The sequence below is a fragment of the Ammospiza caudacuta genome, chromosome 1 (genome assembly GCF_027887145.1).
Source record: "Ammospiza caudacuta isolate bAmmCau1 chromosome 1, bAmmCau1.pri, whole genome shotgun sequence".
Taxonomy (NCBI): domain Eukaryota; kingdom Metazoa; phylum Chordata; class Aves; order Passeriformes; family Passerellidae; genus Ammospiza; species Ammospiza caudacuta.
In genome coordinates, this window is record NC_080593.1 from 16,659,708 (window position 1) to 16,681,826 (window position 22,119).

Here is a 22,119-nt window from a genome sequence, read left to right on the forward strand (position 1 = left end):
GGCAGCTTTTCATAAAGAGCTTTTTGAAATGTTGTGGTTCCCTCAAGAGATCATGGAGGTTTTCAGGCAGATTTTCCTGCAGTCTTTGGCACAGGAGGAGATGTCTCTGTGTCAGTGCATCCCAAGTATGCCAGGTACTGCTGCTGGTAGCTGTTTCAAATCTCAGCACTTTAACAACAACAACAATAACAGCAAATAAAAATCCAGTCTAGAACAGCTGAGGTGGTATCTGTTTGCTAATCTGAAAACACAATTTAGTCTTTCAATCTTTGTTTTCCTCCTCTTCTATCACAAGGTATTAAATGTGCCTAAATCCTTAATGAAAATATTTGGAAAACAGTATAAATCACATGAAAGAAAACAAGTTTTAAATTGTCTCTGAAAAAAATTTACTAAATTGTAAGATTAAAACATCTGTTTAAACAGTAAGTAAGTGTTTTTTCTCACTGTTCTAAGCCTTATGTATGTACGTTTGCATTTGTACCACCAAAGCCAATACCAGTTCTGCTAGAGTTAATACTTGTGCACAGTTCATCTGAGGGAGAAATGCTGAAATGGTCATTCTGCTGAGTGGTTGCTTGTCTCCATCAGTGAAACACAAATTAATAGATTGTATTTTCCAGTATGAGCAGCATAATCTAAAGAATGAAAAGAGATCCAAAGGTAACCCATGTCATAGACCTGCTGTCATTCCTATCACAGAATATTTTCAGCTTTGCAGGGCTTTTCCAACATGCAGACTCAATTGCAGTCAGATTACTTCAATATTTGGCTTTGTGTCTAAAAGTATTTAATCCTGACTTTACCTACAGAGATTGTTTTCTAATATTTTGGTATTAAGACACAAACATTGTTAATATTAGCACGAGAGATACTTGCTGGATGTTCTTAGCTATGAATTATGGTTAAAACTCTGTAGGATTGTAGATGATGAATTTTTGACACTCTGTTTAATTTGAAGGTTAAAAGAAAAAAAGGTATTCAAACTATGTCTGATGTCTATAAAGGCTTCTTCAAATATCTAGATTTATCTATTATATATAATTATGCAAAATATACATCCATTTATCTTGAAAATATATACAAAATAAAAGTACAAATTAAAAATTAGGTTAGACAAATAAAATTACATGCTGCAAATAGCCAATCTTCCTTTGAGACATTTTTATTATACTGATTTAATGCAAAAAAAACAAGTGATTATCTGAAGTCACGTTTTGCATTATGAGCCATGTAGCTTCAGAATTTTAAACCAAAGTTCAGTGTTGGGAAATGCATTTTAGGTTTTCTTTCTTCTGGAAAAATAGTTTGAGTCTAAAATCTTGCAGTAAAATATGCCTCTTGGGTCCAAATTAGTTGAGAAGGGCATGATAAGAAAACCCAAGATGTGAGCCAAATAGCCATGGGATTAAAAGTTAGACTGCTGCTCTATTGTTCACCAAGCCACAATTTTGTAGTATAACCAAACATAAATTACTGATCTTGTTGTTAGGACACAGTTTGTGCATTTTACAGGCTTGAATTGCTGATGACCTGTTATAAATTATATTATGATTAACTTGCTTCACGTTTAACAAGCTCCTTCCAGTGTATGTGTAAACATAATAAAAAGTTCAGATTGCTTGCACTGTAGGGGCACTTTGCTTTCTTATCCCAGTCCTAAACAGCACAGCTACTGTGGGTTTTTGGAAGCAGTGTGGATTTCACCACCTCATTCGAAACTGTTTTTTATAGACAGTGTCAAAGTTTGATCCAGTCATTTTTACAAGCAGTTCTTTGTCTGCACGCAAAGGACCATTCACTTAAATGAAGTGCTGGGATTTGCCCCCTTTGCTATAAATCAGAATGTGATCTGGCTGCACCCTTGCCAAAAATGATTACTTGTGTTAAACTGAGCCAAAAGGCCTGGCTTAAATCTGGTCCACTGAGGGCCAGAAACAGAAGCACAGTGATTGATGGTGTTTTCCTTCATGCTGGCTTCTGTTTGAGCATGCTGGAAAGCAGTAACCTTGAACAAGATAGATTCTGGGTTGTCACTGATGCACTGGATAAAACAACGCTTTGCTAATGGTCTTTGTGTTGATTCAATCTCCCACCCAGCTGGCTGAGGAGCTGCAGAGCAAACCACTGAGCAGTGAGATCAGAGAGCTGTTGAAACTCCTTGCAAAACCCAATCTCAAGGTGAGGATGAGTTGCACCTGCAAAGTGCATTCTGCATTGTTGTGTGCATCAGCTTTCTTGGGCTGTGTGTGAGTTTGTCTGCTTTAACAAGTACTGTTTTAGAATGTATGCAGTGTTAATCAGAAATACCTGTGATGAAGAAACACATTAAATGTTGTCTGTAAATTATTATGCTGTTACTTGTACTTATAAAAGGAATCATTTATTTGCAAAGGATATTTTTAAAAGTAGATAATTTCTTTTTCTTTTGCTATCTTTTAATGCATGTGCTTCATAAGTTTGTTGCAACTGTACTTTTACTAAAAGGTATCATTGATCAATCATAAATATCATTGATTGAACTGCATCATGCATAAAGAGTGCAGCCTCGTACTCAAAACAAAATTCTTGATGGATAATGTTTTTAAAAACATCTAATTTTGAAAACTTTCATAAAACTCCTGGGTTTCTCTGTGGTATTTTCAAGGAACTTGATACCTTTTATCTGACAGTAGACTGTAGAATCGCTGAGTCACTGAGGTTGGGTGGAGGTTGTCTGGTTCAATGTGCTGCTTTAAGCAGGGTCAACACCGAGTTCACAGCAGGTTGCTGAGGGCTTTTCCCATCAGATCTTGGAAATAAAGGTCTGGGAACAAGCATTCTGTAAATCTTCCATGTGGCCTCTTCCAATTCCTAATTATCCTTCTAGTGAAAACTGCCTTCTATCCAGTCAGAACCTCCCTTATGTATCATTGTTGATGCACAGGATCATATTTTTTCCATTGTTAAGAGAAAGAAGATCTTAGTGCTTTAGATGCATATTGAAATGATAATTAAATGTAGCAGTTGATAAATTGAAAAGAAAACTGCAGAGTGGAAAGGAACTCCTTTAAAGACAGTTGCTATTTTATCTTAACTATAAATACTGATCTCAAAACCTGAGAAACTATGATATCTTCAAAGTGCTACAAAATTGTAAAGATCAGTTACACCTGCTTTTAGATGATTTTTGCACTGATGCTTTTTCCATAGTTTGTAAAACCACAAGCTATCTTTTCTTTGAAGGGGTAAGTAATGCCAATGGCATGTTAGAAGAGGAATTGTTGGTGCATGAAATTGCAGAGATCCTAAGCTTCACTGCAGGTATTTTCTTAATGATTGTCCATGTGTGCTTCATACTTCTGAAGCTTTGATGGACTGAGCCTGAAGACAGCTCCTTTGCCACAACTGTGTCTCTCCCTCTGCTTTTCTTGCTTTCTCTCACTCATTCCCTCACACGCTCACTCTCACTGTCTGTTCCTTGGTAGCAGTGAAAGGCAATGTGATAATCTTACTGGGATTTCAGGGAAACAAGTGCCTCCCTTCAGAGTGGTTACAACTAAGTTACAACTGCAGTAATTTAGCAAATGTCTTTTTTGGCTGCAGGGGGAGATCCCAGCTGCAGGGCACCAAGCCTTGCATGGCCAGACTGCCTAATCCCACACAAGGCACACAATTCCTTTCCCTGCAGGGGCCTTGCAGGTGTTTGTGTTGCACCTTGCAGGTGTTTGTGTGATGTAGGGGTAAGAACTGATGGTGTGCAAGGTATTTTGATTGTCCATTGTCTTCTCCCCCTGCCATGTCATGGCAAACATGGCTCAGAGTGATGGTAAATTACCACTGCTCCCTCCTCCGTCAGATAGACCAGGTGACTGTGCTGCATTCAGTCAGAGGCTGTAGTTGAGATTCTTCTCTTGATCTCCCCTGCTCTCTCTTGGACAGAAAAGGAAAGGAAGAACATTTCCTCAATACTTCCAGTTCCTCCCCAGAGGAACCCTAGTCCCTTCAGTTGTATCTGAGCTTATACTGTACCTTGCATAAGCTTTTCTAGCCCTCTGCTATTAGTTTTATGGCTAGAGAGGGTTTCTTGGTTTTGTTCTAGATTCCTGGGACAAAATGATGGCTAGAACAGCTCTTTTTTACACACCTGAAATTTCTTGGGATAACTGACCTATCTTTTCCAATGATATTCCATAGACTTTATCTAAAAACATATATGGCTTAATTTGGGATTAACTTAATATGGCTGTACATTATTTTGCAGGGGAAGCTTTCCTCTCCTGACCAGATTTATAACAGCAATGTTAGCTGGAGCCAGGAGAGCTGCCACTTTCCTAAAGCTCTGCTCTAATGTTTATGGCATGGTGAAGGATCCTTGGGATTAGTTTACTGCACTACATCACTGCCTCCACAAGTCTGATCCTCTAAGAGGACAGGTCTAGCAAGGTGTTTATAACTTTGCAGGTTTGGTTAATGGGCCAAGAAAGGCTGGGAGAGGTTTCTAATAATGTCTGATTCACTAAATGTTTCTATTATTTTGATTCTGTATTACAAAATTCTTTTGTTGAATATATTTCTAAGTGTTTGCATCTGATGAGTAAAACTTTGACACATTTGTGGTGCTTGTCATTTTCATCCACAGAGAAGTATTCTAAACAAGAAAGTAGTTTCTCTGAGGCAGTTATATTTATCAGACTGAGATTTTCAGAATGTCCTAGAAGTAATTCCAAGGTTTTTTCAGGTGCATTTTCTTCAGGAAAGAAAAATAAATTGGGCATTTCTAGTCAGTTAAAAACTGCATGAAGTATCCAGTTACAGAGTGGGTTTTTTTCCCCTACTCTCAAATGTGGCATCACTTACCATAATTAAATGAACTAATAATGATTGTGGTTTATCTTTTCTGATTAAAACAGAACTCTGGAAGTAGAACAGAGCACGTAGCTCTGGGAAATCAAGTGGATTTGTTTAACTGCGTGTTAGACATTTCATTTGCGTTCTGGATTTAAAATATAATTGTGTAGCCCTGTGGACACAGGCCAGCCACACTTATTATTTTTAATTTCCAGCACTGAATAAGGACTTAGGGTTTGCATTCTTTAATCTTGCTTTACCTTGTTAAAGATATCAAGAAACAGAATAGTATTTCCATACCCTAGAACCTAAATCCAGTTGAATACTCTTATGTTATTTTTAAGCAGACCAGAAATTAGCTCTTTGAAATAGAAGTATAGAATAACCTGAGTTGAAATGGACCCACAAGGATCATCAGAGTTCAACTCCTGGCCCTGCACAAAGAATCACACCATGAGCCTGAGAGCATTGACCAAATACAGCCAAGTGTCACTCTTGGGGCTGTGACCACTTCCATGGGGAGTCTGTTCCAGTGCCCAACCACCCTGTGGCATCCAGCCTAAACATCCCCTGCCACACCTTCAGGCCATTCCCTCAGATCCTGTCACTGGTCACCACAGAGATGAGATCCATGTCTGTCCCTCCCCTTCTCCTCATGGGGAAACTGTTAAAGATGTCTACCCTCAGTCTCCTCCAGGCTGAACTGACGTAGTGTGTCACCATCATATTTTCTGAAAAATCTCCTTGCCCAGGATTTTTTCCTGGGAAGCTGAGAAGCCTCAGAGAAGAAGGAAGACAAATTCTTATCTCATTTGCTTCTCCTGTGTTGTGCTTACATGTGGAATGTATTTGGAGATTGTTTATCCAGCTGGTGATTGTTTCATTGGTTTCATGTGAATTGTTTTGACTTAATGACCAATCACAATCAAGCTGTGTTAGGATTCTGGAAGGAGTCACGAGTTTTCATTATTATCTTTTAGCTTTCTGTAAGTATCCTTTCTGTATTCTTTAGTACAGTTTAGTTTAATATTCTTTAATATAATATAGTATAATAAAATAATAAATTAGCCTTCTAAGAACATAGAGTCAGATTTATCATTCCTTCCTGCCACGGGGCACCCCACAAATACAAGAATAGTGACCTCATCCACTCTTCATGTGGCTTCACCTCCAGACCTTTCACCAGACATAAACTGTGCTTTCAGAAATCTAAAATACATTTGCAGAGAGCTGGGCAGGCAGACTCAAGGCTGATCTGTTGGTGTTTCAAATCACCCAAATATGTCCTTGCTTAGATCCAGACACCATTCCGACCAGATCTGCACAGCACTGCCTGCAGGCTGGCCTGGCCATGAATATGTATACCTGTAAGTTTTGTGTCTTCAAGGTATACATTTCACTGCAATTTAATAATAACAACAAAACACAGTGCCCATGCACCTCACACACAAACACAACAATGTAAATGTCAATACATTTATAGTTCTGGTTATTTACCATAATTTTAACTTTGACATGTTAAACTCTTAAGCTGTTTTTAAACATGAGGACTAGAATATATAGTTGAGATATACATCAAGAAATGATATTTCTGATTTAAGAGTGGACACTCCTGTGAGTGCTTTTGTACAAAATATGAATAGCACAAAGAAATAAGTATTCTCAGCTTTAGTGATTTATCATTTCCCCAAATTTACGGAACTTATGTGATAGCAAAAAGTAATGTCTCCTCTCAAAGAGGAGAGTTGTACGGAATTCTGAAAATAATGACAAAAATTTAAAAATTATGATGTATCAGGTAGGTACCAGTGCAATTGAGAGAAGTGTCTTTATAAAAATTTAGGGTTTTTATGAGTCAGGAAGTATTGCTGTTGAGAGCACTGAGCTTTTTTTTCCTTAATTCTCTATAGACAAAATATTTTTCATTGTCATGCAATTGTGTAAATTGGAACATTTAACTGGAAGACTGAGATTCAAGATGCTAACACAAAATACACCTAAAAAGGAATTTAATTTTGGCTATTTAATGAACATGTTACAAGCAGGCTAGTGAAATGGTCTTATCTGTTAGTAGGGATGGAAATAGGAGGAAGTGAAGTGTCACTAGAGTAGATCTGTCAGTAACAGGGCAGAAGTCCAGTAAGAAAGGGGATGTACAAATGACAGATGATCAAGCTAAGAATGAAAGACTTTAAAGCTTCCAAATTTTTTTTTCTACATTTAGTTAAAAACTGTCTTGATTAACTAGGCTTCAGTTCCTTTTCTAACAAGCTGGAAAAAGCTGTGTTCTTTTGGGATCGTGCCATAACAGAAGAGCATCATTTTTATTTATTTTTAAAATTATTAGAAAAACTGAAACAAATAACTATAGGATTTAACATTTTAGGCACTTACTTTATTGCTGTGGCTGTGAACAGAAAAGACTGTTATAGAAAGAACCATCTCTTAGTCCATTGGACAATATTATCCCAATTACACTAACTTTGAGACAGTCTTGGGACATATTCAGATCTAAATAATGTTTAATTTTGTCTTTAGAACAGCAATTACATTTGTGATCATTTCATATCAAAATAAGCAATTAACCATTTAAGTTAATCTCTAGTAGGGTAAATTAAGTGTGTTTTTAATTTTATAAAATATCTCCATTGTGGTCATTGGTGTAATGGGCAGAACAATAATTATTTCCAAAGTTAATGCCACTGTGCTAAAACTACTCTGAAGAATGTTTATACCTTTATGACCTGGAGAAAACAAAGCTGCTGCAATGGTGGTTCTGCCTGTTTCAGTGGAGTTTAAATTCTGTTTATGTGTGCTGGAAGGTTTGCCAGCTGCTAGTCTGAAACATAAACCAGGTACCTAAACAAGGGCACCCGACAGGACTGTGAATGAGTTCAGTCTCTCATGGAATGTAAAGTATTTGGGTCACTTTGGGGCATGTACCTATAGCCAAGGGGAGCAAGAAGTGGACATGCAGTATTTTTCTCGTCTTCTATTACCATAGAATGAACAAAATTTTGGAAGTTAACTTTAAGATTACTTGCAGAGTGAAGGAAAAACTGCACTTGTATGACTGGGAATGTTACTGTTTCATACAAAATACAGATCCTTTATTTTAAGTTGGGGGGTGGGGGGTTTAATTGCTTTCAAATGGCAAAGATGCATACACCAGCAAATTGCGAGTAGGACTTAAGCTTGCTGTTTTATTTGCAATTCATTTGTGGTACACTTGACTTTCAGTTTCACAAAATAATTTACATTTGTAAATATTTTCATCTAATTTCACCTCTTTGGCTTTCCTTCAGAACAGAACCATGCATTAAACAAAACTAAAACTGCAGATAATGAAGGCCAGGACACTTTGTTCTTAGTTTTCAAATAAAATTTCTGTATTTGATAAGTTTTTTTTTTTTTAAAAGAAATAGTGCTTCTTTGAACATGAAGCATACCTTTAACATTGTCCTGTCCTGAATTGCTGAGAAATTTGTAAATTCTACCCTTTGTTTCATAAACAAGTGCTAATACCATCATCCCTGCCATCTGAGGCTTACTAGGCTTGCATAGTGGCTCTAAAAGACTGTTCAGATCAAAGTGTGGCTTGTTCTGTTAAAAAAGCAAACATTTTAAGTGTTTATCAGCAGAGCCTTCTAAAGCTGCCTTACAGTCACTGATGAGACTCAGCAATGTAAATTAATGTCCAGGAAACTGTGGGCTTTTTTCTACAGGAACTTCAACATACAAAGCACAGAGAGAAAATACTGAGCTATAATAATATAAAACAAAATCCATTTTTGCTTTGAAAAGTTCATGAAGCATTTCATGTAGCATGTAATTAAAAAAAAATAAAGTTAATCTAAACTTTGTCTTCTTTCCAACATTTCCTTTGTAATTAGACCTGCTGAAGATTTTTCCATCAGGGCTTTTTCACTGAGCTATGTGTTTTCTGCAAAGTCAACATTTTCCACTGGAAATTGTTGGGATTTGCCTACAACTGTTCAGGTTTTGTATCTGAAGAACTCAAATACAAATTTCAGGTCCATTAAGATCTGAGCTACATTTGGGCTGCTACTGTGTCCTAGGCACTTGGGGACCTTTTGGCCCTGTCACCTTAGAGACCTGTATTTCCAGGTGTACCAATGTTTTCTGCTTTGGGCACATGTCTTGGGAGTCTGTTCACCTCTACATGAAATACTCATGGTTACAAATGGTAACACAAACTACAGCATCTACAGTATCTATTCTAAACTAGTTTAGGAAGCATAATTTCCCATGATCTTTAGCTATTTACTCATCAGTGATCTGCAAGATGTATTGGTAGGACTGTTTGTAGGAATTGTGCTCATATATGAAGAGATTTTACTGTACAAACAGTGCTCATATATGAAGAGATTTTACTGTACAATCACTTTAGATTTATTAATATGGTGAGCTGGAGTACAATGTACTTCATATGTCAACTGAAGAGTTACCTATGTAATCCTTACTTGCAAAATCAGATGCCATTAATTTGTAAATCCACAACAATGTGCTTGAGTTTTGATGGTATGCTGTGAAGTATCAGCAGGGAAATAGAAATATTTATTTTTCCCCAAATTAATAGATGCAAATGACTGCAACAATTGGCAAGGACCATTGAGGGCTCAATGGCATTGGTTGATGGACAGATATCCCATAGATGTTCTGAGCATACCAGCATGAAGCTGGGGCAGCAGGGACAGTGCTGGGAGACTTTCCTTGGCAAATGACTGGAATCCTTCTCCCCAGTGTTTTGCGTCTTTAAATTATTTGCCACTTTGGGAAGCTATCCATCACATCTTTTGGCAACCAGCTGGAGGAAAAATATATTTTATTTGTAACTCTTTTCAACTTTAAACCTTGACTTCCGATTTCCGTTTATGCTTGCACCCATAATTTTAAAAAAAAGTAAAGAAAATTCTTCTGGATAAGGAGAGCTGGAAAAATTTGTTGCTGTCTTTAGTTTTGGAATGTTACTTGCATGGAGTAAGTAAAAAAATATATAATGGTGAAATATTCCTTCTAAAAACAGCAAGAAAAGCCATGATTTTTCACATCTGTCAGGCAGAGAAAATCAGAAACCAGTTGGGGCACACTCTTATTGTTGTAGGAACTGACATGTAACAATGCACAACATAATAGAAGCATTGAGACAAAATGATACAAGGGAGGAGAATGAATATAGTGCATGAATATATTTAAGTAACAACCACCATGTTACTCTGGAAATGCTCTCAGGTCCATCTGATGATAACTTGGCTCATGTCCAGGGCAGAGCTTCTGTCCATCTTAGACGTATGAATATGAGAATGCTCACTAGCAGCCAACATGTAATAAGCAAAGTGATAGATAACATAAACAAAAGTGAAGCCAGGCAGGTTGGCAGCAGAAAATATAAAATCTGAAAAGTAAATCAAAGAAATTCTTTGGTTATATATACAAACTTTCCGACATGAGGGAACCAACTCTCACCCACCTAAGAACGTTGAATCGCGTGCATGTAACTACAGCGTTCAGATAGAGAACATAACAGTTGGCAACAAGGCCAGTAATTTAGGAGGAGGAAAAAGTCACGACAGATAAAATCACATCCCTTTCAAGCAGTAATTCCATTCATCTACTGAAAATGAACTAGTGAATTGGAGAAACTACACAATATAAAGCAAATAGTCCCTTTTTTTTAGATGTCATCTTTTTATGCTGCTTTTTCCTTCAGTGGTGTTTTTCTTTAGCATTTGTTGGACCATATTGTGTTTGGACTCTCTGTTCAACAGTCTCCTCGTTTCTACTTCATTTTTCTTTAGGTTTCCACATAGTAGGAGTGCTCTGTAGCTGAATTTAAGACCTCCTTATCATAGATCATTACATGTTGTTATTTTCTGGGGGAATTAGGTTTATTCAAATTCTTTTAACCTTTTGGATCAATATATTTTTTTCTTTTGAGGACTTTAGACATGATGCCAATGTCAAATAAAAGCTGAGTCATTCCTAGAGTCATTGTCTTTTTTAGAAAAGGCAAATGCATCCTCAGCTTTTACTTTCTTTAATGTTTTCATATGATTTCTTTGGGGTGCCTTTGGATGGTTTTAAACCAAGAAAAGGTATGTGCTACCACTGTAGACACTTAATATTCTTTGGAAGATGCCACTTTTTCTAAAAAGGAATCGATTAAGGATTGCCAAGATAATGAAACAGTGCTGCTTTTCTACTCTGACAGCCATCTATTTGTACTCTTGGAAGTTACTTAAACAGGGCTTAGAGCTTCAAGGACACTTGAGCTACATGAATCATGTTGTGAATGTAAAACAGACTGTTCAAATTCTTTGCTATTGATTTAAAATCAGAACTTTTTTCGCTGTTATCCACAACTGAGGGAAAACATAGGGCTGTCATCTGGAAGGGTATTAACACCTTTACCAGATGACACGGATGGATGGAGTGTGTGTTTCTGTGAACACTGAGAACAGTTTGATTTGGGAAGCATCTCCAGGGGCTGTGAACACTGAGCCAGAGGAAGCGGGGGTCTGAAGATGCAGAAAGTTCATTTTTCTGTTGGCTGTTGCCGTCTGGCTACCAGCTGCAGGTAAACCCATCAGTTCAGACTGGTGAATCTGAAATCAAGAAATAGCATTTTCAGGCAAGGAAATTACCCTTTTGTGAGAGACAGTTCGCATAGTCATGAATAAAGTCCACCATAATAAAGAAGAAAAAGTAATATAAACTGAGTATTGATCCAGCTGAGATGTTGCTGTGCTAAGATCATTAGTCTACGGTAGATATTAAGAACTCAAAACCACACATATACACAGTATGTGTTATTGTTTTGAACCACTGCTGTGACCCAGCTACATCAAAGATTGGAAGAGAAAGGGATTTAATTGCCAGCTGGACAAGCTTAAAGTAGAGGGCAATTTTAGTTTAAGTACAGATGCAAGCATGCAAATACGCTTGCAAGCATGGAATGTTATTTTCTGTTTTGTACATATCTGCTGTCTTCTCATACAATATATAATTTCTGTATATTTTTATAAAGGATATATAGCAAAAGATATCATTTGCAGGACGGAAGGAAGTAAATTAGCCCAGATTTTTTATCTCTTACTTAGTACACCCATTGGTTTCCTGATTATGAACATAAAATTATGCTTAAGTTAAAGGACCATATTTAATTTTTCTTACTGTCGCTGTCAAAGGTTTTTGCTTATGTTGATTGAATAGTGTGAGTGATCCTCAGTGGCAAAAGCAAATCGATTTAACTAGAAGTTAACTGATTTCTTTAACATTATGTACTCTATATATTTAACTTGGGAATTTTGTACAGAACAGAAAATCACAGATTTCTCTTGGAAAGTGATTGGATTAGTGCAGCATTGGAGAGAATAATACTACTTCTCTACTTAATATGTGTTTACTGTAGCTTGTAAAAAATATTTTTTGCTCTTACTCTTGCCATCCTCTGGCTACTTCAGCAGCACAACTGAGTTCCTCCTGCCTGTAATTTTACTGCTTGCTTCTGCTTCTGGATTATACTTCATGCTTTAGCTGAGATGGAGTGTTCAGCTAATGTGATTGCTCTTATCTGCTGATTGAGATGCCTGTCCTCACCTGCCTTGTTTTGTATTGGGGTTAGAGTTGCACACAGTCCCTTAGCAGGCAGAGTTGGTGGTGAAGCGATTGTCATGTGCTGTTGATTTCTGATGGCTGCTTTACCACACAGTGGCTAGAGTCTGTATGCCATCACCAGAGTGATTCAGCTTTCTCCAGGTTTATTGTACTGTTCTGTAAATTCTTGCACATGTTTGGTTTTTATGACTTCTGTGCTTCTCCTTCCATTCTGATGCTCTCAATGGTCTTTCCTTCCATGCTTCAGTCTTCTCCCAGCTCTTTTCGACTTTTCTGCTTTGGTATCTGTTGCTGGATGACATTACTTACATTATTCTAATTTTATGCAAGTTACTCATTAATTAATCTTGCCAATCTTGAATAATTTTCTCCACCAACATTTTCATCCTTTTTTGTTTTTTCTGTAACCTTATCTCAAAGGAAAGCATAATATGGCTGGAGCTCTCTGGAGCATGAGCTCTGCCAGGTGAGTTGAGGGGCACATTGCTGTGGTTGCTGATAAAGTTACTTTTCTGTCAAGTGAAACTTTCCTGTGCCAGCCTCAGTGGCAGTTACTGGCACCATGGCAAAGCAAAGAGGTGGGAAAATGTCTGTGTCTCACCTGATGGAGTTGAAGCTGAACTGCCAGAGAAGGTGGCTGGTGCTAATGATGCAGGCTGTGCACTGGGACAGCGCAGTCATGGGCCATTTTGTTCCATTTTGCTGACTGTGCTGCCAGGGCAGTAATGTGCTCCTCTGCCTTGGCAGTGCCGCTCTCTTGTTGCAGCTGTTGGCTCTCCTAAAGGTTGGTTTGAGTCGCTACAAAGTTTCTGTTGATGACTATTCACTATTTAAATTTCTAATAATGACTTTTTCCAACTACTATTAAGAGGCTGGTTCTGTTTCTTCATCCATTTGTTTCACTTCTTTAACTCACCGTTTTCTAAAATGCTTTTCTAGACTACTGAACAGAAAGCATCTATGAAAAATAAAGCTTAGATGGAGAGTTTATTTTAATAATGAGGATTAAAAAACATAAGGAGCTGTGTTCATGAATCAGGAGCAACTGGTGTATTTTTACTCCTGCAGATCTCAAAATATAAAAAGAAGCAAAAAAATAATATGAAATTTGTCATTGTTTTATAAGAGCAAAAATGTAATTAGTCTAGTTAAGTGATACACATTTTTCAAAGTGTAGAACTGTTTTCATTAATAACATTCTCAATTTAAATAAACATTTAGAGTTTCAGAACTGTTTAAGAAAAAGAACTTACAATGTTTCCAGTGTCAGATTTTCTTCATGTAAGTTGATAGCGTAAAATTTCAATTTATAAACTGTGAAATGATCAGTGATAGTTTTAATATGAAAAATATAGCACTAGTTATTAGACATTTCAGAGGTCCGATGAAAGTATTCATTTCCAGCTAGATCATGTCTAAGAATTTAGCTGAACATCAATATTTATGTTTAGGTAGTGCAGGAGTTTGAATCATACCTTCTTTCAAGTTCTAAATATGGACCATGTTTACATTAGTGAATCATAAGCATAGAACTTTGAGCTGAAATAAAATCTTTTTCTCCAGAGGTGCTTAAATATACATGACCCAAATCTCAGATTCTGTGTTCATAGTTCTGAAGAGTTGTGTATTTGAAAACAAAACAAAAGCATTTTAAAAACTCCGAATTTGTATGCACTTCTTGCAGTTTCCTGTGAGAGTTAAAAAATTATGATCATGGACATGAATTAGCTCTTCACTTCTTATATATAAAAAGAGAACATTTCTATCTTTACATTGTGCATTTGCTGCACAATTATTCTGGGTAAATCTTGTTCATCTTATGATCCAACTTTTGTTTCTTGGCACTTGCAATTTGTTTATTTTTAAGTAAATCCCTAATATTCTCTATACACATCTAGTCTGATACATCATTTTTTATACTACATTAATTGAATAGTGCAGAGATTCTGTTGAATATCTGTGCATACAGCAGCTTATTCTTGTGTTCAAAACATACAGATGTACTCTTGAGGACAGACTGATCACCTGTAGTTGGACCCATTAAGTGAAATCAAAATGGCTTTTTAAGTTTTCTTTGCAAATTAGCTATTGCCCAAAGTCTGTGCTGATATTTCAGAGCAACTGACTGACTATTCTGACTCTTTAGTTGCTCTATTTCAGAGCACTACAGTGGACCAAGAGTAGTGTGTGAAAAGAAGCAGCAATAGAAGACAAGGCAAGAAATCTTAGCATGTTCAGTGTACATCATAAACAAGTTTGTGATTACAGAAGCTCTTCTGAAAGCTTGACTGAGAAAAGACACATTGTTTCTGCTCTCATTCCTGCTCTTATTTGAAATATGTATCTTTGCACTGAGATTAAGTAGTGCTGAAGTTTGAGGAAAAGATGGCTAACTGTAATACATTGTAGTTTAATATGTTTTTTGGGAGAAGAAAGGAATAGGTTGATAAGTTCTAGTTGTTGTGAAGTTGAAGTAAAGAAAAGCATCATAAATACCAGGCACTGATTGGGATGCATCGTTGTTCTGTATGCAGTGTCCAGGATCCTGATCTGACAGCCAGAGCAGGGAAGTGTCTTAATAACACTAGTGGCATAATTCAGTGTAGAAGTGGACAGAATTGGTTTTGCAAGTTTCATTGTCAAGGGTGGGTTTTTTTGAACTTGTTTTAAGTGTCTGCCTTTTACTCTGGAAATGGTACTTTATACTATTTTCATCTGTTTTCTCTATCTGCCTGATTGTTTTTAAACTGGAGTATAGAACCTCATTAAATTGAACCAGTCCATGAATGTGCCCTAGCTTTATGTGGAAAATGTAATTGCAGAAGACTAGTTAAAGGAGTCTTAACTTTAAGTAGCCTGAAGTAAAAGCAAACACTACTTTTGTTTTAGTGTATCTTTGATATTTCACATACATCATAGAGGGCTGCATGTGATTGCATGGCTTTTACATATGTCATGCATCACAATAAACATTTCCAGGAGGATCCATAATTGCTAGCCTGAGGTTTTTAGCTCAGATCTAAAGTAAAACTGGTCATTCATTGGAGGGTAATTTCTGATGGTAAGTAGTATAAATTCATAACTGTGTATTGGGAAGAAAACGAGAAATAATTAGTGTGTTGAAATGTTTTAATGAAATTCTACAATGTGCATAAAGATTAGTAAAGCAATAGTAATTTATGACGAAGCAGGCATGATTTTCCTGTGTGTTTGTTTTGTTGAAGCCCTAAGTTTAAATTTACACTTCAGAATTTGAAGATTACCATATGCTCTCTTTGCCTTCAGCTTTTGACGTGGTAGCTTGTAGCATTTTCTGGAAATTAAAATTACTTTTTGTTGTTAAAAGTTTCCTCCATTTAGGAAAAGAAAAACCCTGAAACAGTATAATGGAAGTGTCACGTTTTTTAAAAACAGTTGTACTATCCTTGAGAACGTAAGAGTTTCTGGTCATTTGTGTACTCAGTCAAATACTGGCCACCAATGACTAAGTAGCAAGGAAACTGGCATCAGAGAAATGTCACCATTTTCTGTCCTTTAATAAGAAAGGCTGTTAAATAGTCACATATTGAGTGAAAACTACTTGAAAACAGAAGCAACAAAGCAGTAGATAGGATTATACATCTGGCTGTTGCTGTTATTTGTGGTACAATGTACAGTTTTCACTACAAAAGCTAAAGTATTACTTAACCATTTTTTACCAATGTACAGGGTATTACAAATAATGAAGACTTTTTGAAGTAGAAAAGAGTGTCAGGAGTTCTGTATCTAGAAAAAACTGTGTATTTTGTGTTATTGCTGAGATTTTTTTTGAGCCTTAGGAGAATGAGCTTTCTCATTTCCTTTGCCTTTCGGGATTCTTATTTCCTGAAAGGAAAATTCATTAATTATTTTATTTTTAAGATGGAACCTTTTGTCAGTCTTTGTTAGGCTTTTCTTTGAAAAGTAAAAGTTGTGCATGAACTGAAGAAGCAATAGAGAAGGAAAAGAAGCAAGAAAGACAGGCAACACGTGGTTGATAAGCACCTACATAAACCAAATTGCTTCAGTAGTATGTTCCTCAGTCTCACTTATGAATTCCATAATAAATTAAAAATTCCTAAGACAATTTGAGGCTCACATGAAAGGAATCCATTAAGGAGGTAAGCTTTCAGAGCTCCTATAAAGAGAATGGTTGGGCAACAGCTTCATGTTATACATCTTGTGCTTGAACAGAAATCTTGGAAAGTGCTTATTTTGTTTGTTTCATAGGACTGTCTACTGTATCAAATAAAGTTTTTACTTATTGCAAATATAATTATTTACTTACTAAGGTTTTGTCCTGTTCATAGTTTTAATTTCAAGCTAGCATGCAAAGCACGTGGTGTTTTTTTGCGTGTATGAAGACACAGTTCTCCACCCACAATTTACTAGTTGCATACATTCTATATATAGAAACATATTCTTTATGGAGTTGTTTCATCAGTTTGAAATCAAGTAAAATTGAATATAAGAATTATATTCAATCTACTTGCAGTAGTGAATTCGGGGTATGAATAATATCCTCTGCTTTCCCTTCCCTAAACTTTTCAGATGCCAAATAATAATATACTGATCAATAATGTTTCCAGGCTTTGCTGTCTGTACATGATACTGTTGCTCAGAAGAACTATGATCCTGTCTTGCCCCCCATGCCTGATGATATTGATGAAGAAGAAGATTCAGTTAAAATAATTAGGCTTGTCAAAAACCGGGAACCCTTGGTAGGTAACCCTGTCTTTTGGTTTGGGATTTTGTGTTTGCATGCAGGGTGGGAGGTGCTCAGATTATGAATGTGAGTGGGGGATATTAACTTGAAACATGCATAGACAGACATTACACATGATTATTCATAACATAAAGTAATACACTTGTGACTGCCATTCACAGTCTTTATTAGTAAAGCATATGAAGTGAATAATCATCATCAATGAGTGATCATCATGGTGTTTAAGCATTATATATGTGGGCCAGTCTGGGCATTTAGATCAAATATATATTTGTCTTTTATCTTGAATTCAAATCATGAACTTAGCTTAAAATGTGAGACAGAGAATGAATCCCCAAAGAAATCTTGACCTGTGTTGTGAACTGTGCCTGTTAGCATTCATGTAAAAAAACATGACCTTTCAATACACTGAAAAGAAAGCACGAAAACATATTTTAAAATACTTGAATTGAAATCTGGGCAAATTTAAAATGTCTGTTGTTTTACTTTGCATTATGAATACTAGAAAGTTAATATCTTCATGGGGATATCTGGAAAAATGAAAGGACTAAACCTAGGTTGTATTACAAGAATATTAAAATGCTTTACTGATTTGGTTCTTTTTATTTGCTGTAGAGTGGGAGTCATCTTGTATAAAATTTAACTATGTTCTTTTTATCCTGCAAACCAGTAAGAGGTTTGTTTTATGTTATACTGAATATTTGTTTTAATGGACAGCAATCCTGGAGAAATACCTGCAAACTTACTTTGAGAAGGTCGTCATTCTGTACTTGAGACAGCAGTGGGAGAGTGCTGCTTCTGTTAGACATACAGGGGTATTTTGTCCCACAGTAGATATCTTACTATCACTCTAATTCTTGATGGATCACACTCTTCAATAAACAAGAAATGAGTTTTCTTATTGACTGACTGTAGGTGCTCATGGGCATAATTAGAAGTTTGACCATATGGAAAGTTCTTTGTTTTAACGTACTAAATATTTTTTCCTCAAATATTTGAATAACAGCTTTAAGCTTTTTGTATTTTTTTATCAAAGACATTATTTGGGAAATAAAACAAGTTTGCTTTAGGATTTAGTATCAGAAATATTGTTCCTTCTGAGAGGTATGTGGGGATTTGAACATACAGTATGAACAGTATGAAATGAAGTCTAATTGAGGAGCCTATTTTTAGTGTTAATTGTAACACCTTTTTTTTTATTTGTCAGAAAAGCTTAATAAAATCTTAACTTACATAGTTTCATATTACAAACATGATTTTTTACTAAGACTTAGGAGTTCAACACCATAAGTTAATAGTATTTCAAAATGGATTGGATAATAGTAACTTGTAAAACATAACTCAGATATTTTCTGAAAACTTTATGAAATATATACACTGTATATTGGCCTTTTAGATTTTAAGCTCTCCTAAAGAAACCACTTGCTTAAGCCAAAGGTTATCCTTGGACTGTTCCTCAAATTCCAGTCTTGCCTCTTCGTTCCGGTGGGACACTGAGCTCTTCCAGATACCTGTGTGTCTGTGTAAGCAGCTCAGCCCCACACAGCCACTCACTCATTGTCCCAGTGGGATGGGGGAGGGAATCGGAAGGATGAACATGAGGAAGCTCGTGGGTTGAGACAGACAGTTCAAGAGGTAAAGTGAAAGCTGCATGTGCAAGGAAAGAGAAATATGGAATTCATTCACCACTTCCCCTGGGCAGGCAGGTGTTCAGCCATCCCTGGGACAGCAAGGCTCCATCACTTGTAATTGTTTCTTGGAAAAACTAAAGCCATCACTCCACACATGCCCTCTTCCTTTTTCTTCCCTCAGTTTTCTTGCTGAGCATGACAGCACATGGTGGAGGATGTCCCTCTGTTCAGGTGGGGTTGACTGTCCCAGTTATGTCCTCTCCCAGCTCCTTGTGCATCCCCATCCTCCTCACTTGTGGGGTGGTGAGCAGAAAAGCCTTGACAGTGTGTAAGCACTGCTCAGCAATAGTTAAATTATCCATGTATTATCAACACTGTTTTCATCACAAATTTAAACAAAGCACCATAGGAGCTACCATGAAGGAAATTACCCCTATCCCAGCCAAAACCTGTACACTGTCTTAAATCCACACTTGTGAATTTAAGTTAACAACACTGTTGGTGTTAACAACTCTTGTATTACAGAGGTAACAGAGAAGGGGTTTTAGATCTTTTACTAGACATGACAGCAGCCTTGGAAAATATAAAACATGTGAACAAACTAATTTCTTTAGTTTAAGACAGTTTTGTTTATTTGCCAATGTGAAAACAGCCTTACAATAGAATGTGTTGTAGACCTTTTATTAGGAAGAGGCAAAGGGTAGAATCTAATTGAAGCATTCAAGTACTTTATTGTCACAAGGACAATAAAGTAAAATTCCTCAGCAGTGAAAGATCTAAAACACAAGGCACTGGTCACAAGGTGCAGCCCTGCGAGGTTTAGACTAAGAATTAACAGTAGTCCATTAGTTGGGGAGTCCAGCACTAGAGCAAAATAACTGGATATGTGGAATCTCCAATATTTCTAAGGTTTTACTTTATCTGTGTAGGAAAACTGTATTTGTGATCTTTCCAGATCCTGAGCCTATCTTGGTGTTTTATTTTTGTTAGAGAAGAACTTATGGTGAGTCCTGTTACTTGTTCTCCAAGAAGAATTCAAAGAATAGAGAACAGTCCTCTTCCATAATGCACTTTAACATCATTCATGTTCATGTCAAACATTAATTTCTTTGTGTCAGATTTATAGTGACTTACTATGACACCATCAGCACAATACATAACAAACCTATTATTTTTGTCTTTGTCTTCTCTAGATTTTTTTTCCCCTTATGGGTCTTACTGAAATACAGCATGGCAGAATAACTGAAGACAGGCTTATACTATAATATTAGATCTTCTGTGTTTATGCTTCCCAAAGTTATTTTACTAAAGGAAGATAACCATGATCTATGTTTACTAAACTAATTATAATTTCATTTATTATTTATTTCCATATATTTTTAATGGCTTTTCCTTCAGAACTTGCTCTGAAGTCTTGGATATTCTTAGAAGAGATCAAAGAATCTCTGCTTGTTCTGTTAATGGATTCATTTTCCAGTCAAAAAGTCCGACTTCCACTTGCAACATTGTATCAGGAGTCTGCTTTTAGAAGCAATTGAGTTTGAGATTGGAGATACTATACAAGATTTTTACTGGGATAGAGATTGTTTCATTTCTTGACTTGAAGATATGGAGCTCTTTGAACTTTTCTTCCACTCGAGACAGACTCATATTCTATTTGTACCCAAGCAGTAGAGATTGTTTCCCTGCAAAGCCACAAGCTTTACATCAGTTGCAAACCCTAGACATTCTGAATTGCATTTCCTTTGGATTACTTTCAGCAGTACTCACTGTGAAGCAATTAGGCACTCTCTTAACTTCTTTGGAATATACCTAGTGACCATTTTTATATAAAACTGCACCACGTTTCCTCTCATGCTCCTGTTCGTGCTTTTCTCTGATTTAAGCACCTCACCAAAGTTCTTAGCTGGGGTTAATCATATATTGATGAAGCCTGAGTTCCCAGGAGTAATCATTTCAAGAGAGAGAAACACATGGTTTGTAGGAGGGCCTTCTGTTTGCCAGATTTCATCAATTCAGAAGTCAGTGCTGAACTTTCCCCCAGTTTTTTGAGAGAAGTGTTTTAAACTTTTTGTTAATCCTTCCACAATATTGGGTTTGGGGTCTTTTTAATGCTCTGTTAGCAAATGCCATTCCAGCAGTGTCTCCCTCAAATGAGGTGAAATTGTATTAGGATGTTTTGTTTTAACAAAGGAATTTGGAAGATCTCTGAACCTTACATAAAGAGAGGTAGAAACATCTCTTTTCAGAGACAATCCGGAATTCACCTGTCCGTGACTGGGCTTTTTATCAGAGAGCTTGGAGAGTTTTTACTTCTGCCTACCTCTCCAGGGCTTTTTCAGCCACAGCCCTGTTCCTAGTTAGCATTCCTGATATCCGAGATGAGTAACCACACTACCAGGGGTTCAGCACCTGGCCTCCTACTACTGCCAGCTTCCAGATGTAGTACTCCAGGTTTGTTACAGCTGGTACTCTTAATAGGATGCTTCTTCACATTAAGATGGTTGCTTCTTTGTCACAAAAATTCATTTCACATAGATCTGGTCATTTGATGACTTATCTCTATGCCATGCCATGTCTATAGTCAAGAGAAAAAGAGGCAGCTCCTGAAAATGACCCATGCCATCCATCTGTTTAAAATTCTTGACTTAATGAAAGGATGATTCAGTCTCCAGAGCTACAGAAGTAGCCTGGACACCTTAATTTAACTGTGTACCTCATATCCACAGCTGAACTTGGTGAAATTCATTTTGGTGATTTAAAGAAGTCATTTATGCCTTCTGTCCATGCAGATGCAACAGCTTTCATCCACCTCACACTCTTAGTCCCTGTAGCTCAGTTCACAATAGTGGATGAACCTAACTGTTTTTTGGTGGGATTTTGGTGGGATTTGGATGTAGGGTTAGCTTTTGTCTGTATAGTCTACATAAGTGTACGTTAACTTTTAAATAGCTACTCACTGTAAGGTAGGAAACTGATACTTGTATTTGCACTTTCAATAGAGAATAAATTAAACTAAGGCTTATTGGAATATTTATTTGCATTTATCATCTGCATGTGCTTTTGTTTAACAGAGAGGTGTGCAACAATATTACTGATGCTTCAAATTCTCTTATTAGTAATATATTTTACAGGCTAGTTTTTATTTCTTTAAAAAATAAAGACTTAAAATGTTTATATTCTGGAACCAGCAGATAAATGGATGAAATAATAAAGCTCACATCTGTGAAGCCCTGAGCAGTCCTTACCCATGAGTGATACTACATTAAAAATGGG

General features: G+C 36.6%; 1 protein-coding gene across 1 annotated transcript in view; it reads left to right on the plus strand.

Annotated features, from left to right (window-relative positions):
- MPP7 (MAGUK p55 scaffold protein 7) overlaps window positions 1-22,119 on the plus strand; it is a 146,730-nt gene that overhangs the window by 84,035 nt on the left and 40,576 nt on the right. Inside the window, exons 6-7 of the mRNA XM_058802274.1 lie at window positions 2,101-2,181; window positions 17,076-17,207. Of these exons, the coding sequence (XP_058658257.1) occupies window positions 2,101-2,181; window positions 17,076-17,207 (213 nt within the window). The remainder of the gene's footprint in view (window positions 1-2,100; window positions 2,182-17,075; window positions 17,208-22,119) is intronic.